This window comes from Rissa tridactyla, chromosome 1 (genome assembly GCF_028500815.1).
Source record: "Rissa tridactyla isolate bRisTri1 chromosome 1, bRisTri1.patW.cur.20221130, whole genome shotgun sequence".
Classification (NCBI taxonomy): domain Eukaryota; kingdom Metazoa; phylum Chordata; class Aves; order Charadriiformes; family Laridae; genus Rissa; species Rissa tridactyla.
In genome coordinates, this window is record NC_071466.1 from 11,031,194 (window position 1) to 11,050,545 (window position 19,352).

The 19,352-nt window shown below is 52.7% G+C and overlaps 1 protein-coding gene across 1 annotated transcript in view; it reads left to right on the plus strand.

Annotated features, from left to right (window-relative positions):
- The window catches only part of LOC128902063 (neuronal acetylcholine receptor subunit alpha-10-like), a 42,851-nt gene that overhangs the window by 16,813 nt on the left and 6,686 nt on the right, over positions 1-19,352 (plus strand). The window contains exons 2-3 of the mRNA XM_054184404.1: positions 17,199-17,350; positions 17,716-17,974. Coding sequence (XP_054040379.1) covers positions 17,199-17,350; positions 17,716-17,974 — 411 coding nt within the window. The remainder of the gene's footprint in view (positions 1-17,198; positions 17,351-17,715; positions 17,975-19,352) is intronic.

A 19,352-nucleotide genomic window follows, 5' to 3' on the forward strand; every position in this document is an offset into this window, starting at 1 on the left:
CCTCCTGCTGAGCGCTGCTATGCAGAAGGCCCGGAGGATCACTTTGCTTAGCTTTGTGATACCGCGGTGAGATGTCACTCTGGGTTCCCGTACCTGCAGAACACACCAGGAGGCTGGGAGGAGGTTGGTGAGGGTGCGTCTCATTCTCCAGCCTGGGTCTCTGAAACTGTAGCTCCGCAGACTCTTATGCTGCTGACTGGCATCTCCGCTAGCAGGATCCTGGCTAGGTGATCGTGCTTCGTGACTCTTTCAAAGAAGAGGTTCACGCGCAGTTTTGGGGCTCTCTTGGCCAAGTTGGCCCACGACGTTCCCCTGACCACTTGCCCATGAGGGTCGTGGATATGACATTTGATATTCAAGGTGCACAGGGAACGAGTGCTGTGCTCCCGCAGGGTGTGCAAGTCAGCCCACCACGTTTCCGTGACGGTGACTACGTCATAGCTGTCCTGCTGCACAATGGCTTCCAGCTCCTCCTCTTTCTTGCCCATGCTGCAGGCATGAGTGTGGAAGCACTTCAGCTGGCCTGCTGATCCTGACACCTTTTTGCTGGAAGAAGGCTTCACTCCTACCTGACCATTCCCAGGAGCAGCCGTAGCTTCTAACCCATCAACGACCCTTGTGTCTCTGCTGCCGGATTCATCCCTTTCCCCCTTCAAATCTACTTGAAAGCCCCTTTGATGAGCCCTGCCAACTCCTGTGCAAGGATCCTTTTCCCCTTTTGAGGCAGGTGTATCCCGTCTGTCTCCAACAGGCCTGCTGTCCTGTCAAACCATGCTGTGATCAAAAACCCCAAAGTCCTGCCACTGACACCAGGCTCGCAGCCAGGTATTGATCTGCTGGCTCTTCCTGTTGCTTGCCTCATCCTTCCCTGGGCCTGCAACGACAGAGGAGAACACGACTTGCGCTCCTGAGCCCTTTCCTAGTCATCCCAAGGCCCAGAAGTCTCTCTTGATCTCCCTTGGGATTCTCGGTAACAGATCATCTCTGCCTGTCTGAAAAATGAGGAGCGGTTAATAATCTGAGGGGCTTACCAGGGAGAGAAGTTTTCTTCTGGTATCTTTAACCCGGGCCCCTTCCCTGAGCACACTTCCCTGAGAAGTGGGTCTGGTCTGCATATCGGGCCTTGCGCTCCCTTCAGGATGGAGTCGCCTACAACAGTGACCCGTCTTTTCTTCTTAACTGAAGACGTTTTGATGCGAGGTGTGGTTTGGCTTAACCTTGGCAACACCTCTGTGGACACTGCATTATCTTCCTCGTCAGCATTAGGTTCCCCTTGCAGAGCCTCGTACCTGGTTTTTCAGGGTACCTGGAAGGCCAGGGAGTTACTGGGGAGACACGCCTGCTTCGCCGGGCAGGAACATGTTCCCACAGCCCCCTGTCCTCTTAGTTACCTTCTTCAGCTAGGCAGAGGGAGGGCGGGGAATCTGCTGTGTCCCCCATCTTGTCAGCAGCCCCCCTGGGAGCTGCTGGCTCTGCTGGGCGGCCTGCGCTCTCCCGGCCTTTCCCCAGCTCCGGAAAAGCCCCTGTTTTGCCTTTTTTCGCCACCAACCCCCGCTCCCTTGCGGACGTACCTGCCCCGAAGCTGTCCCTCGGGAAGCGACCGGTGGGGGCCGTTACACCCCGTTTAAATTGAGCGCCGTTCCTGCTCGCCCCGGCCCGGCCCGTCAGCGCCCCCCCGCCAGCTGCCGGCCCTCGCGGCCGGCCTGCGCCCTCCCGGCCTTTCCCCGGCCCCGGGCAGCTCCGGAATAGCCCCTGTTTTGCCTTTTTTCGCCACCAACCCCCGCTCCCTTGCGGACGTACCTGCCCCGAAGCTGTCCCTTGGCGAGTGAGAATTCGCGAGAAGACACAGACGGCCCTTCAGCACTAGTTCCTGATCACGTTGCAGGGATATGCGGGGGGAACACCGCCGCCTCCTCGGAGGGAACCCCCGAGCGCCGCCATCGGCCGCCGCTGTGGGCCGGGCCGGGCCGGGCCGGGGCCGGGGCCGGGGCCGGGGCCGGGGCCGGGGCCTGGGGCGGGGCTGCGCCCGGCTGTGGGGCGGCTGAGGGCCCGGCGCCGTGGCCTGTGCTCCAGAGCCCTCAGCAGCTCCCTTGCCCTTCTCTGGACACACAGAATGGGAAGTGGGAAAGGGAGGAAAGTCGTGGCGTGAGAGAAAGGCAGTTTAATACGCAAAGCAAAAGCCGCGCGCACAAGCAAAGCCAAACAAGGAACCCGTTGGCTGCTTCCCATTGCAGGCGGGGGTTCAGCCGTCTCCAGGAAAGCCGGGCTCCGGCAGCGTGACGGTGACTTGGGAAGACAAACGCCATCACTCTGAACATCAGCCCTTCCTTCTTCTTTCCCCGGCTTTATATACTGAGCGTGACGTCAAATGGCACGGAATGTCCCTTTGCTCAGTCGGGGTCAGCTGTCCTGGCTCTGTCCCCTCCCAACTCCCTGTGCCCCCCAGGCCACTGTCGGTCGGGCAGCGTGAGGAGCAGAAAAGGCCTTGAGAGCTCAGCAACAGCTAAAACCACCAGTGCGCTACCAACACTGTTTTCATCCCAAATCCAAAACACAGCGCTACACCACCTGCTCGCAAGGAAGTCATCCCCACCCCAGCCGAAAGCGTGACACCCCAGTGCCTTGGGAGGGAGCAACTGGGGCTGGGGGCAGACAGGGACATGGACGCAGATGCAGACGTGAACAAGGACAGGGACACGGACACAGGAGCAGGCAGGAGCAGCCTGGGGAAGAGCAGACACAAGAGGGAAGGCTTGCGGACAGAAAGGGAAGGGGGTGGAGGGTCAGCAAGGGATAGAAGGGGAGGTGCGGGCATCCCTGAGAAGACACACCTTTGAGTCGATCCCTTCCAGGCAAAATGCTTTCAGAGGCTCCACACATTTGCCTTCTGGGCCCACAGAAAAGTGTGGGAGCACAAGTCTGAGGCCTGTGCGCCCCAAAGGGAGAGAAGGAGATGTTCAGCAAAGGGACAGGAGGACTTGGCATTACCCCTTCACGGGTCTCACACCATCCCAAAACCTCCCATGAACTCAGCAGCGCCCCGAGCTGCTGCCACTGCTCACGGCGGTGATGACCAGCTCCAGCCTCCGTCCTCTTGGCACCCTCCCTGCAGGTATTGATGTGCGTGGAGGAGATCCCCCTGAGCCGCCTCTTCTCCAGGCTGAGCACTCCCAGCCCTGCCCAGACTTGGCACTTGAACTTCAGCAGCGGAGACCATTTCACTGTTTAGCTAGACCGAAGGCCAAAAAGTTAAAGGATGTGGCCTGTGCTTGTACCGTGATTCTTTTTCACTCATTGGGCTGGTTTTGGTTGTTTTGTTGGGGTTTTTTTAGGCGTTTAGTAACTGGGAACTTTCTTATCCTTTCCGATTTTTCTGAACCCCACCCTTTTGCAGGGAAATGTGCTCATGAGGAGAGGAGTCCGTGCGCCCTGTTTGCTTGCAGAGCTGTAGCCTGCGTCAGCCTGCACTCGTGGTTCTGCTCCCTTTTGGCAACACACAAACGTCTAGAGCGGATGTAAATTAACTGGTGCCCATGTCACAGCCCTGTGGTGTCACGCAGGATGTGCCACCAAAGGTGTGCGACAGCCTTGACCCGCGTCAATGAGCATCAGGTCTTTGCACGCCTGAGGGAAGCACACGGCCTGATGGTTGCTGACAGCGCTCTTTAGGTTCTGTTGCGCTGCAGAGCTTCCAATGAACAGCCGGGATCTGCAAAGCTTTCTAGAAATTGTCTTTGGATCTACTCTCGTACCGGGGATAATTTCCAATATGTCAAGTAAGATCATGGCATGAGCTGAGGGTACGACATCTTCTAACGGTAATAGAAGTTGTCTATCTCTCTGGGTGGAGTGTAATGCTCAAGGGCCCCCCCATCTCCACGGGAGAGTGGGCATTACTGTAGCATCTACTGTTGTCGTTACCCAAAACTGATTCTCTGCTCCTGTCAAGGGACAAAACTGATCTGCTGACAGTCACAGGGATAGAGAAAATATTGACTTTTTTATTGGTTCAGAAGAGGGGCACCCCAGGGGGTTCCTGGCCCCACACTTCCCACCCATTGGGGGAAATTGCTGAAGCAGACACGGCGCGGCCAGCAGCAGCGTCTCCAGCAGTCCTTCAGGCGGTGCCAGAGCCGGGTGCAGCAGTGACACAGGCACCGTCCTAGTGGGCACAGCCCTGGGGACGCCTGGTCACACTCCCTATTCAAAGGCTTGCCATGCTGCTGCCTCTCCTCCTCCAAGGTCTTGACAGTGTCCAAGAGCTCCAAGAAGAGCTCCCTCTCGTCCGTGGCCTTGGCTGGGGGGCTGCTGGGCGGCGGAAGCACAATCATGGGGCTCTGCGCCCTGTCCCTCCTCCCTTCCGCATCCATGGGGGTGCTCCTGCCTGAGCCTGGGGGGCTGCTGGTGCTTGGCCCCATGGAGTTGTTCTCGCCCGGCCCCACGTTGCTTTTTCTCTACACTTCTGCCAGGCTCCCCCTGCCGAGCTCCACAGGGCTGCTCCTTTCCTTCTCCTTCACACTTATGTCTGCTCCCGTGTCCTTCTCCTTGTCCATGTCCCCATCCTCAGCCTTATCCGTGTTTGCATCCACTCACGGCCACTCCACTCCCAGGTGCCGGGGCTTCACTGTGGCCCCCAGCTGCTCCTGCGCCGCCATCGTGCCCAGGGGATGGAGGGGCTCCCCGGGGAGGTTCTGGTCACAGGCTCCCGCTGCCCCTTGCCAACGGGCCTGCAGCACCTTCAGCATCTCACAGCACTGCCTGGCCATCTCCTGGGTGCACTCGAAACAGCGGAGGAGCTCCATGACCAGCTCCCCTTGGTCCGTGGCCATGGCTGGGGTGCTGTAGGGTGAAGGCTGCGTGTGCACAGGGCTCTGCGTCCTGTCCCTGCTTTCCCTGGGGACCGGCTCTTGCTTGGTCCTTGTCGGCAGTTCCTGTGGGGGCTCCTGGCAGAGGGCTGGCCCTGGCTCCTCCACCCTCCCCTTGACAGCCCTGGGGGGATGGCACGGTCCTGAGCGGTCGAGTGCTGCCAGCTCCGCCATCGCACCAGGCCAGGGCTCCGGGAAGGAGTAGAGGGAGCTGAAGGAAGAGCAGCCTCTGTCTGTCATTGTGTTCATGGTGGCCATTGGGGCCCATGGGGAGAGGGGCTTCCTGTTCAAGGCCTCCGCACTCGCCCTGCAGAGGAGGAGAAAGAGACCCCGCTGCACCCCAGACCCCAGCGGGACCCGCGGGCAGCACCCCTCCTTGGCCGGTGGGCAGGGCTGCCCAGCGCAGGCAGGGGCAGGGCACGGGGTGAGGGTCTGGGGCAGCATCTGGGGTCTCCCCCACACTCACCGCTTCTCCTGCTTGGGCCGGGATTTCTCCACTCCTCCATCCACTGGCTGAGAAGCTGCGGAGGGAGGAGACAGAGTGAGCGGCCAGCAGCTGCCGGCACAGCCCCGGCTCAGGGCTGCCGTGGGGTGTCGGCCGTTTGCAGGGTGCTCCATACTGGGGCCACTCACCGCTCTGCTTCTCTGGCCGGGCTCCTGTCTTGCTTGTCTGACGCTTCTTCTTGTTCTTCTTCCACCACTTCTGCAAGGTCCCCAGGAGCTGGGTGAGACGGGAGCACTTCCCAGTCCCACACCACAGGCCCCCACAGCACCCCACACCACCCCATGCCATCCCTCGCCACCCCACACCGCTGCACAGTGTGGTGCAACAGTCACCTACCTGAAGCCGCTTGCTCTGCAGCACGGATGAGAATATGCTGAGCCCTGTCACGATCAGGATTAGAGGGCCCAGGGGAGACACGGCGTCAGAGCGCCCCATGGCACCGACTCCGGTGTGGCTGCGGTGCTCCCAGTCACCAGCACAGAACCGCGATGCGGCTCCCCAGTGTCCTCCTGGGTCCCCAGTGACGGGACCCGCAAGACTGCTGGGGTGTCAGAGGCCGAGGCTGCAGTCTGCCCAGACAATGCCAGACTGCGGTGCCCAGCATCCGCTGACGGCTCCAGTGGGGACCGCGTCCCCCATTTATAGTGTGGCCGGGGTTTACGTGCCCGCTTTGTGACATCGTGGGGCAGTCAGAGCCCCGCTTTGTGACATGACAGGGCAGTCAGGGCCCCCCTTGGTGACACGCAGCAAGGGATGAGGAAGAGCAAGAGAAGGAGGGCACTTGCCCCAAGCTGCCAACAGGACTATTTCATAGCACGAACATCACGTTCAATATAAAGTCTGCTGTGTAGTTCGACTCTCCCTTGATGGCGGTGGTCCAGAGAACTCCTTGCCGCGGTCTCGGAGCCCTGAGCCCTTCCCTTCCTCCCGAAGCCACAGCGCTCGCAGTGTCCCCCATTGGCTGTCCCCTGCTGGGAGTGCACGGCTTCCTGCTGATGGAATGGGCTGGGTGTAGTCCTTGGGTATTTTATATTGATATCGGGATCGACACTGCTTCTTTAGCATTATTAAGGTTAATTCTTTAGTTTTATCCTAGTAAATCTATTTCTATTGCAACCCTCCTGTTTCCTTGTTTTTCCCCAATTCCCCTTCCCGGGTGGGGAGGGGTCATCGGGTGAGAGAGTAGTTGTCTAAAGGACAAGAAATTGTGGTGGGTTTCTCAAACCATAACAAGAAGGGAGGGAGAAGGAGAAGGGGAAAAGGAGAAGGAGAAGGGCCCCACCCTTTCAGGGCATGGTTTGGGTGGGAAGGGACCTCTAAAGCCCACCCAGTGCCACCCCCTGCCCTGGGCAGGGACACCTCCCACCAGCCCAGCTTGCTCCAAGCCCCGGCCAACCTGGCCTTGAACCCCTCCAGGGATGGGGCAGCCACAGCTTCTCTCGGCAACCTGGGCCAGGGGCTCACTGCCCTCACAGCCAAGAATTTCTGCCTCAGATCTCAGCTCAGTCTCCCCTCTTGCAGTGGATACCCCTTCCCCCTCGTCCCATGGCTCCCCTCCCTCATCCAGAGTCCCTCCCCAGCTTTCCTGGAGCCCCCTGAGGGGCTGGAACGGGCTCCAAGGTCTCCCCGCAATCTTCTCTTCTCCAGGCTGAACTTTTATAGATATTATTTAGTATTCCTGCTGAAAAATGAGAACCCCTGTCTGATCCTCTGGTTTCATTTTAGTCAGTATCTGGGAATGATTTCCCACAAAAGTGCTTTGACCATTCCTGGGGGATCAGCTTTCCTGGTCGTAAAAGCTTCTACTCCTCCTGAGGGTTGATCCATGATTACCAGCGGGTGCTTAACGCCTTCCACAGGAGGCACGTCAGCATAACCCATCTGCAGCCTTTGGAATGGGAAGTATGACCACGGTTGCCCTCCAGCCTCCTGCTTGGGTTTTGCACCGGAAAACTTCCAACCTGTGGGCCAAGAACTCACAATCCCCTTTACTGCCATATGTCTTCCGGGGACTGTCCTCCTTTTCTCAATCTGGTTAAAAATTGTCACCCGTGTTGAGGAATGGCTATATGAGAACGGACACGGCGCCATGCAGGATTGTCAGAAGTAAGCTATGCCTGCCTGCATGGAGAATTCCGAGTCACACTGATAAGAAAGATGCTGAAGGCCGTGCTGACCTTCCTTAAGTCAGATAAACAACTTTGAGAAAGTAGACTGTGAGAGAACAGGAACTAACCTGGACCCAAGAAACTGCATGTAGGAGGAGTATGAATAATGTAATCTTTAGCGCACAGCCAATAGTTGTAAGACAAATAGGTATATCTAAGTATAAGAGTATAAAAGTCTGATGAAGCTGCAATAAAGCTGAAGCTTGCTTTATCACTCATATTGAGTCGACTGCTTGTTTCCCTCGCTCGTCGCACACGCGTCCATGTGTTTTATCACAAAACCGCCTAGCCAAAGCCATTGAGTATTTTCTTGGTAAGACGGGGCTTCCCCCAGTAGTCCAAATTCCAGTTTCATCTTTCGTGGAGGAGGGAGGGATCCCGAGTGCAGGGCCCAATTCCATTTTTACAGAGCAAGGCAGCGTTACATCTGTCCCTGTCGTCTGACCAATGGAAGACACGTCTCAGACAGCCATCAGGTAGGTGAGCCCAGCGATTCTGCTCAGCTTCGCTGTCATCTTCCATTGAGAAGACAGTTTTTCACTTCTCCTCTGGGTGTTGAGCCAAACCTAGAGGAAGACTCTCTCCAGCAGGCTCCTGAAAAGACCAAAGTCCCCCCTCCAGAAGCCCATGGTGGCAGTTCTGCTGGCACCCTTCCTTGCTTCCCTAAGAATCAAAAACTCTGTCATTTCATGGTCACTGTGCCCAAGACGGCCTCCAACATCACATCCCCCACAAGTCCTTCTCTGTTCACAAACAGCAGGTCCAGCAGGGCTCCTTCCCTAGTGCGTTCCCTCACCAGCTGTGTCAGGAATTTATCCCCACACACCCCAGAAACCTCCAAGACTCTTCCCTCTCAGCTGTATGGTGTTCCCAGCTGATATCTGGTAGGTTGAAGTCTCCCACCAGGGCAAGGGCCAGCAATCGTGAGATTTCTCCCACCTGCTTACAGAATATTTCACCTGCCTCTCTGTCCTGGTTGGGCAGTCTATAACAGACCATCATATCAGCCTTGTTGGCCCTCCCCCTCATTCTTACCCAGAAACACTCAACCCCAGTGTTTACCATCATTAAGGTCTCGATGTTCACAACACTCCCCAACATACAGGGCCACACCACCTCCTCTCCTTCCTTGCCTGTCCCTTCTGAAGGGTTTGTAGCCATCTAATGCAGCACTCCAGTCGTGCGAGTCAGCCCACCACGTTTCCGTGACAGCGACTACGTCATAGCTGTCCTGCTGCACAATGGCTTCCAGCTCCTCCTCTTTCTTGCCCATGCTGCAGGCATTGGTGTGGAAGCACTTCAGCTGGCCTACTGGTCCTGACACCTTTTTGCTGGAAGAAGGCTTCACTCCTACCTGACCATTCCCAGGAGCAGCTGTAGCTTCTAACCCATCAACGACCCTTGTGTCTCTGCTGCCGGATTCATCCCTTTCCCCCTTCAAATCTACTTGAAAGCCCCTTTGATGAGCCCTGCCAGCTCCTGTGCAAGGATCCTTTTCCCCTTTTGAGGCAGGTGTATCCCATCTGTCTCCAACAGGCCTGCTGTCCTGTCAAACCATGCTGTGATCAAAAACCCCAAAGTCCTGCCGCTGACACCAGGCTCGCAGCCAGGTATTGATCTGCTGGCTCTTCCTGTTGCTTTCCTCATCCTTCCCTGGGCCTGCAACGACAGAGGAGAACACGACTTGCGCTCCTGAGCCCTTTCCTAGTCATCCCAAGGCCCAGAAGTCTCTCTTGATCTCCCTTGGGATGCTCGGTAACAGATCATCTCTGCCTGTCTGAAAAATTAGGAGCAGTTAATAATCGGAGGCGGGGGAACACCGCCGCGTCCTGTGAGGGAACCCCCGAGCGCCGCCATCAGCCGCCGCTGTGGGCCGGGCCGGTGCCGGGGCCGGGGCCTGGGGCGGGGCTGCGCCCGGCTGTGGGGCGGCTGAGGGCCCGGCGCCGTGGCCTGTGCTCCAGAGCCCTCAGCAGCTCCCTTGCCCTTCTCTGGACACACAGAATGGTGGGAGAAATAAGTTCCGGTCCGAATGAAATAGGCTCAGGCAGAATCCTCTGGGAGGCACATTTTTATTCACGCTCTTGCAAGAGCGGGTGACCTAGCAAGTAGGCACACTTTCCGTTCTTGAAACACCACACCTTTTTATTTCCTAATCCCGGCCCAATTTTTCCCTCCCCTCTTTCCCGTTGGTTGGGTACTCCAGGGTTTACAGTCTGTGCGAGGCGCCTAAAATTCTTGCCGCATGTCCTGCCGCTGTTTGCTTCTCTTTATGCTACACCTAAAGGGATTATCTGACTGGTTGATTTCTTTCCTTTTTGGTAAAAAAATTGCTCAATGTCATTAGCCCTGGTTAAATGTATGACTACCCTTCCAGACGCTAATCCAGTAGGAATCACTTTGTCCTTTTGTCTGTGTGATAAGAGATGTTCTACAAGCCTTTGCTGGAGCCTCTTTGTCTCAGTCATTCCCTTATCGTGTCACCTCTGATGGAAACGGCTTTTCTCCTTCGGGTCAGGCATGACAGCTTTTGAGAATTTTGAATATCCTTGGGATGCTCAAACCAGCATGTTCCTAGTGTTATGTCTCTTGAATACGTTGCAGGTCTTGTTTAGGGCTAAACGACTATTTAAGACTACCGCCCAGAGATCTGCTCCGAGGCTGGCTAGGTGAGGAGAAATAACTGGCCTCCAGACGATCCAATGTGAACCAACAGAAGCCGTTTATTAAGCACAGATCATCACCTTTTATACCCTGTGTTGTCGCCGTACACGCGACTCGCTTATTTCTGATTAGCTAGTTACGCTGTCCACGCGCTGTCCATGCAGTTCGTTCACACAGCAGATTGGTTACAAGAATTCACATAGTAAATTGCTTAGTCATTAGCACAACATGTTTTCTGCCTTCTCAGTTCCCGTTTTTGCCATGTACTGATTCCATCTTCTACCACCTGTTTTGCTCTTGCTCTAATCTCTCATAGTAGGGAGGCTGGCTCACGTGACCATTTTCTCTCAGACACATTCCTACAATCCCCCCTTTTTCTTCTTGAGCCAGCCAGACCTTATGCATGGCATTTTCTATCATGTCAGTCACTTTGTGGAGAACACACGAGGCTACCATAACCAATAGTAATATAACCAACAATAGCATGAGCCCTTGCTTTAGTAAATCTGATAACCATCCCGTTATACCCCATGAGCTTAACCAATCATCGAAAGCTTTTTGACCACTTTTAATTTGGACATGTTATCCTTCAGATCCCGCAACTGCTTATGAATGGATGATGAGTGGTTGGAAAGGTTCATGCAACACATACCTTCAAAATCTTCACATCCATGACCCTGAGCTAACAGCAAAAAATCAATAGCCGCTCGATTTTGCAACATAGCATGCCGAATGCTATCAACATCAGTGAGCAAGCTAGATATGATTTCAGTTGTAAGGTTTATCTGTTTACTTGCCCAACACCCTATCTTATTCAACATATTCAATGCCATGGCTGTTCCCAGCGAAGGAAGAATACTTAGCCCTATTCTTTGTCCGAGATTCGGGAACGTTATATGGTCGTCACAGGATGGAGTGAAAGTACGAACTGTTCTCTTGGCTCTGTGTTTACTGTGTGCTCTGCTCACTGTGTCTTTGGCCGTACGCAGGCCTCTGCTCGTAGATCTGCCCCATCTCCCCCTTTTTTGTTTAACACCAGACCATTTATTAACAAGGTGGCCATGACTCGTGCTTCTACTCGTTGTGACGCTCTTAGCAGGTTATATATCATACTAAACACAATTAAAAACAGAATCAAGAAGAACCCTGCTAAGGCAATAAATACCCAGATTCCTAAACTTAGCCCAGAAAGCCAATTTCTTTGGATTTACCCACGAGAAATCCTTTTGTAATATTTCAAATACATTGCGGTTCATTAAGTCTTGAATGTTTAGTATTTGAGCTTTTAGCTGGTCATGTAAAGGACGAATATTTTCTTGCAACGACATGTCAAAAGCACCTTGGAGATGGTGTTTAACCATTTCTCAGCCATGTAGCAACGTATTCCAGGGGAGAGATGTAACACAAAGTCTTCGAGAGTTGTACTCCCAATCACAATACAGAGAAAGACGTGTTTTTAATGCGTTTTGCCGATTCCCTATCCATATTACTGCTGTTTTATACCTTACTAGCATTAACTTTACACAATAAGATTGATTACATTCTTGTATACTTGCATTTTGAGCCGAAGCAAAGAGACGGATGAGAAGTACAAATCATTACAGAATTGTCTTGCTCGCAACTTCTATTTGTTGCAGTATTATCTGTGGTTAGCATGCACCCCGATTTAGGGTGCTTATAATACACCTTTGGTTGTTCAGGCCATTCAACACTTCTTACAAAATGTCGCTCTACTGCTGTGGATGACAAAGAAGACATGTTTAGAAAACTTAAAACATGAGTTGCTTTATACACTCACTCTTGAGGTGTCATACCTACGGGATTCCCCCTTTTTTGTTTAGCAAGCATGGTTTTTAAAGTATGATGCATACGCTCCACAATTGCTTGCCCAGTCGGGGAATGAGGAATACTGGTGACATGTTTAATACCTCATATCTGTAAAAAAAAAAAGACCTGTACTTTAGCAGACACATAAGCTGGTTCATTATCAGTTTTTATAGTTTTCGGTACTCCCACGACTGCGATGCATTGCAACCAACGTCGAATAACATCACAAGCCTTCTCTCCTGTATGAGCAGTAGCTACAACAAAGTGAGAAAACAAATCAACTGAAACATGTCCAAATTCCATAATGCGCGTAACATCGGATTGCCAAAGTTCATCAGGCGTAAGCCCTCGCGGGTTAACCCCCGCAAAGGATGGCAGAGGAGCCAGCTGCTGACAACCGGCACACGTTCACACAGTATCACGTGCTTGTTGTTGTGTCAAAGAAAATTGCTTCCTCAATGCCTTCGCATTTTGATGAAAAAAAATCATGCGACATTTTAGCTTGCTGCATAATGTTGGGAGTTGTTACCAACAGTGTGATAATCCGCAACTGTGTTTCCCTCAGTTAACGGGCCAAGTAAACAGCTATGAGAGCGTATCTGGACAATAAAATAAGGAAACTGTCTTTTTCATAAAAGCAACAGTAATTGCAGTAAGAGACTAAATAACCATTGGTTCTCTACTTGTTTTAGAAATGCTCCTTCAAGTCTTTGAACAATACCAGTAACACATTGAGATTCTGCCTACCTTTAGCAGTTCCTGTTGAAATAAGTCCAAAGCCTTTACTGTGTCCCTGAACCATCTGCAAACACCGAACAGGTGCCATCAAGAGGCTTTGGTGCTAGCAGGATGCGCGGCTGTAAAGGAATTTGTGAAAGTGACTGTAATAGTCTGTGCCAGGGGAAAGAATAATTTATTTGCCCAATATAATGTACTAAGGAGGTTAAGACTTTGTGCTAACCAAGGGTCAAGGTCATCCTTTTTGGTGGGGACATGTATGTGGCTTGGATCCATTCCAGAAAGCTGCTGACAGCACAAACGACCCTGGAAAAACAATCGCGGTAACATTTCAATCATCGTAGTTACTGGTTTTGAAAAGGTATGTGGCAAAAATACCCACTCTAGTGCAGTCAGGCTCTTTGCGAGTGCATCATCCCACTGTCCTATCAGGGCATAAAGTTGAAATTCTTGTAGGAAGGTGTTCAATGCGTCTTGCAGCAGTAGTAGACTATATCTTATCTTGCAACATGCTGTAATGCCTTCGGAGCTGTTGGGGTTAATGAACATAGAACTTATGGGGGGGGGGCGGGGGCAGACACAGTGCTTCAGGGCATCCCCTGTATCTTCAAAGTGCGCTCATGTCTCTCTCCCCCTCGCTCATGTCTCTCTCCCCGTCTCTGACCCGAGACAGCCCCCTTATATCCTGCACTGGATTGAGTGGAGAAGTACAGGCTAGAGTCACTGCACGCGTGGCCAGTGCACGCAGCAAGTCCCACCAGACTCTCCTGCACTGGACTGAGTAGAAAAGTACAGGCCAGAGTCGCTGCACGCGTGGCCAGCGTATGCAGCGAGTCTCACCAAACTCATGATCCAGCTTTGCTAACAGCGGCTGTCTGATACGTGACTACATTGTTGTAATCCCGTCTTAGCTTCTTCTGTGAAGGTCGGGTTCTCATGGATACACACATAGTTTTTAGAGCAACATATTCTACAACTCGTACGAGGGTACGATGCAAAGCGGCATTTACAACTGATCGTATAATGCTTATTACACACGGCAAACAGCATACTAAACATAACAGACAAATTCCTTCCACACAGGCAATGAGTATAATTTGCTTCAACCAACCCCACCCCCAAGTCCAGCCAGCAAAGAGATTTCACCCAGTGGTCTCCACAAGTTGCTGGTTCGGTCGGTGCAGTTCCTGCAACTGGGCATGGATGGATTTGGAGTGGTCACTTAGATTCATACAATGCAGTCCTTTAAAATCTTGACAACCATGTCTGTGAGCTGAAAGCAAAAAATCAGTAGCAGTTCTGTTTTGCAACATCGCATATCGAATACTATCTACATCCAGCAACAACTCAGAAATAGCGGTACTAGTAGCATTGTTAAACTTATCCTTGGCAGCAAGAGAGTCCTTGTTATCACGAATCCTTGGCAGCAAAAGAGTCCTCGTTAGCAGGAGCGCATGCGGACTCCCTGTTCTTGCTGGTACTGTGCTTTGATCTTCTTCCACAACAGGCCAAGATTCTCAAGCAGCTAGATGAGGTGTCTGTGAGTCCATCACAGGCTTATGTCATCCAAACGTTTTTCTTGCCAGCACCCGAGACTGAATAACGATTGGTGTGATATATGTGTTTTCCAGCACCCAGGTGCGAGTCCCTTGAGTGTATTTACAATCCTCCTCGCCGATCTGCCGTTGCTTTCCCATATTCCACCCCCTTGCTCAGGAGACCGCTTCTGCTGGGTTCATTTTAGTCTCGCAGGGCATAACACAGAGCAGTCTACTAAGGCATGCAATAACATACATGTTGGGGGATGCGGCGGGCCCGTAGACCCTTTGACAGAAGAGATAGAGATTGCAGTGTAGCCGTAAGAAGGCCGCGAGTTGCGTCATATAAGGGCAAAGTAACAAAAAGGAGAAAGAAGAAGATCGCTTCAGAGAAGAAGGAGAGTTAGGCTGTGAGGAAGCCAGATTTTGAGCAATGCGAACAGGATTTCAATAACCAATCGTATTGTAGCTACGAGCGCGTGTGCTATGTAACCTAACCAATTGAAAGCGTAGAAAGAACACGTGAACGGAGTGTCAACAAAAGATTAGATATATAAGAAAGCCAAGTTTGTAATAAAGAGAGAGCTTAACTTAACTTTTCAAGGAGAGTCTTGTCGTTTGTCCGTCCCGACTGAAACGACAATTGGTGACCCCGACGTGATACTGAGGAAGAAGACGACTGGAAATAGTCGTGGGGACGGAGCCCAGTGAAGCTGAAGACAGCGGGCAGAGCTGTTGACGGATCCGGATCATATTTCAGAAGACACCTGTAATAGGTGAGCCACTGGGGACATGGGAGAGAAGTTAACTAAGGAAGAGCAGACTGTACTCTCCACATGGACGCTGCTGTTAAAGCGGCAGGGCGTAATCCTCCCTGAAGTGACCTTGCGAAAAATGCTATTGTGGGGAAAGGAAGAGGGAGTAGAAGTAACGTCGGTTACGGCATTTAGTGTAACGCAATGGACAAACCTAGGGCAGACATTATTTGAGGAAGCTACGCTAATGCGTAGAAAGAACACATGAACAAAAGATTAGATATATAAGAAAGCCAAGTTTGTAATAAAGAGAGAGCTTAACTTAACTCTTCAAGGAGAGTCTTGTCGTTTGTCCGTCCCGACTGATTCACCCAAGAGTACTCAGGGAGCTGGCGAGAGAGCTCACCACGCCTCTCTCCATCATTTATCAACAATCCTGGTCAACAGGGCAGGTACCAGATGACTGGAGAGTGACTAATGTGACGCCCATCTACAAGAAGGGTCGGAAGGAGGATCCGGGGAACTACGGGCCTGTGAGCCTGACGTCGGTACCAGGGAAGATCATGGAGAGGATCATCTTGAGTGAGCTCTCACGGCAAGTGCAGGGCAGCCACGGAATCAGGGCCAGCCAGCATGGGTTTAGGAAAGGGAGGTCCTGCTTAACAACCTGATCTCTCTCTATGACCATGTGAGCCGCCTGCTGGATGCGGGGAAGGCTGTGGACGTTGTCTCTCTGGACTTTGGTAAGGCCTTTGACACCGTCCCCCACAGCATTCTCCTGGAGAAGCTGGCGAATCGTGGCATAGACAAGTGTACTTTTTGCTGGGTTAAAAACTGGCTGGATGGCCGTGCCCAGAGAGTTGTGATTGGTGGGGTGAAATCCTCTTGGCAGCCGGTCACCAGTGGTGTCCCTCAGGGCTCAGTTTTGGGGCCAGTTTTGTTTAATATCTTTATCAATGATCTGGATGAGCGGATTGTGTGCACCTTCAGTAAGTTCGCAGACGACACCAAACTAGGTGGGAGTGTTGATTGGCTTGAGGGAAGGAAGGCTCTACAGAGGGCCCTGGACAGGCTGGCTGGCTGGCTGGATGGATACACTACTACTGGACTGCACCTTCAGTCCAGTCGTGCTCATGAACTAGCACGGCCACTCTCGAGTCTTTGGTCGCGTTCGGTGAGAAACCAAAAGGACAAGCTACTTCAAAAAGTGCAGTTTATTTAAGCAACAGATAGATAGGTTCTTAGGGCAGCCGGTGATAAATACACTGTCTGCAAAGCACGTGCAAATGAAAGTATTGTTACATCTACAAAACGCGGGACAAAGTTCTAACGATACAGCCTGGCTATACATGTAGAAAAGAGAGTCTCTAGAGAAATTTCTAAGTTTCCCGAGGAAGCCCTCGGTATAATCTAAGTCTTACCCAAAGGCGTCCCTATGGGGGGGAAGAGAGGCTCAGCCCGTCGCCTGCTCCCAGAAGTCAGTGATGGAATTCTTTGCGATGGTGTCTTCCCTGGGTATCCCCCCTCTCTCGGGCTATTTTTCTACTATTTGTTATCTTCGAGGTGGAGTTTGAGTGACTTTAGTCATACATACTTTTATCATGAGTGGTGTAAATTTTTCTCGCTTCACAATTAAAGGTCTAGTTTACGAGAAGCTCAGGGCGCAGGCTCAAGAAGGAGCAGTTGCACCTTGCAGGCGGGTAGCCTTCGGGGTGGAGATGTGTTTTGGTATTATAATGACATTCTAATGAGCAAAGTTCGCACAAAGGACAGCATTTCATCAAAATTTGACAAAATGTTGGCTCCGAGTATGGAGCAGGCAGCTAATTGGCAGCTTATCTGTTTCCTGGTATCATCCCATTCCCGTATCCGCTATACATCCTAAGGTAAAGCCGCAGAATAATTGCATCCCGTCCCGTACCTCATGTAGCTTATCAGGGAACCACAGGTGTTGTATTCTTCATGCCAGCTGCGGCTGTTTTCTCCCTCAGAAGCCTCTTGATTTTCTACTTTTCCTTCCTGTGTGAACAATGCTGTACTTTTGTGTTTTTAGCCAATGTAGTATTTATTCCACAGGGGGGCAGCGAGGTCTGTCCCTGTCCCCGTCCCCGTCCCCCACCCTCTGCCCTCGGCAGGACAAGGTGAACCAGGTCCTCACCTCCTACCTGTGGGTCCGTCAGGCCTGGCTGGACGCCCACCTCGCCTGGGACAAGGATGCTTACGGCGGCATCGACAGCATCCGCATCCCCAGCAGCTACGTCTGGCGGCCGCACATCATCATCCTCTACAACGAGTGGGTGCTGCTCACCCTCCCCCACCCCCCGGCTGCTCCCGGAGCTGGGGGGGCTGAGGCTGGGGCTGGGGGTGTTGCCAACGGGGAGCAGGGGGGGTCCTGGTGTGGGGGATGTGGGGAGACGGTCACCTCGACTGGGTGAGAAGGCGGCGGCAGGAGGTGCTGGCATCAGCCTGGTGTGCCACCCACCTGGCAGCTGGGATGTGCCACCACGGGGGTGACCAGGGGCAGCGAGCCCCCTCTTCCTGGGGGTGACGTGGGGAGGGGACACGGGGTTGGGGACCAGTGCTCGGCCCCGGCCCCGCAGACCCTTGCCCCACGTGGGGCTCGGGGCCATCCTGGCCCCACAGCGATCCCTCCCCCAGCACCGACGACGGCTTTGGCGGCTCGGTGGAGACCAACGTGGTGCTGCGCTCCGACGGGCACATCACATGGGACTCGCCCGCCATCACCAAGAGCTCCTGCAAGGTGGATGTCTCCTACTTGCCCTTTGATGGGCAGCGGTGCCGCCTCACCTTCGGCTCCTGGACCTACAACGGGAACCAGATCGACCTCCGCAACCAGCTGGACACCGGGGACCTGACGGACTTCGTGGAGAACGTGGAGTGGGAGGCGCTGGGCATGCCGGCTGTAATAAATAGAATCATGTTTGTTAATCAAATCAGGCTTTCTTAAAGGCTGGTGAAAACTTACACTGTTTCGACTCTTCACATACTTAAATCCCAGGCATCCGGTGTGCTGTCTGGTGCACTTTGATACCTCAAGGCCTAAATCACAGGCATCTGGTGTGTTTTAACACTTCAAAGGGAAGAGCTAAGTTGTGAGATAAGCTGAAAAGAGTCTCCCCAAGGACACTGATAAAGATGAGGAGCCTTCAGCCCCACCACCATCAGGAGGCGGGACAAGACCGACCCCCTAGCAACACGTCGCTCAGACACAGAATATACCAGGATTGACACATATACGGGAACCAGAAGAGTATATAATCAACTACTTTCGGGAAGTGGCTGTGCGCCGTTGGCGGAGCAAAGACTCCCCGGCCGCCCAGCGCTGTTTTGCTTGCTGCCGCTTGCTTCATAAACTAATTTGATTAATTGGACTGGTTCCTGTCAATTATTGGGCCACAATCTATAACAAATTTGGTGCCGTAACTCGGATAGAGGCAATTTGGCTGTAAACCTCACAGGGGGGCGCCCCGCTGAGTAAGCGGCCCCTGTTGGGGGTTTTTACACCCAAAACCTCTACCGACGAACTCGAAATTCGGCAGCAAGCAAATAAAAGCCGGCAACCCCGTAAACTTTGTGCACGAAGACCCGAACGAAGACTCAGGAGTGAGTAAGTATAGGCCGGTGATCCGTTCGGTTGGGGTTGGGTATCCTGGAGTGTGCCTGTGTGAGACGTCCACTTGAGGACGAAGCAAGTGCGGACCCCTTAGTAGTGCGGTTCCCATCTCCCGCGAGGGACTGGGCCACGAACAGGGGGAAAAGATTGTGTGCGTGTGTGAAGGCACTCCGGAAGATGGGACAGAAGAAAAGCAAGCCTTCTGATCCCATGGGTGGGTCGGTGCCTAAGGTTAGGTTACCCCAGATACCGCCAGACAGTTTGTTAGGATTAATGATTAAATATTGGGATGATTACCCTTCTAGGCAGGGTAAGGATAAAGCAAAAATGATACGTTATTGTATGGAAGTTTGGGGTGGGAAACAAATTAGAAGTGACCACCTGTATTGGCCCGGTTTTGGGTCCTTTGAAGATTGGATATGCCAGGCTTTACATATTTATGTTAATTCTAAGGAACCCTTTAGCCTGGAGGAGAGTGAATATGCACACTTGTGGATAAGGTCAGAGACTAGAGTAAATCTATATCACTTGAGAGAGAAGAAACAGGGGGGTAGGAAAAAAACCAATTTGTAGCTAAATCATGGACGGACATTAGAAAGAAGCTGGAGAAAGTGGAGGATTGGCAGGATAGGGGTTTGGATGAATTGTTAAGGGAAGCCCA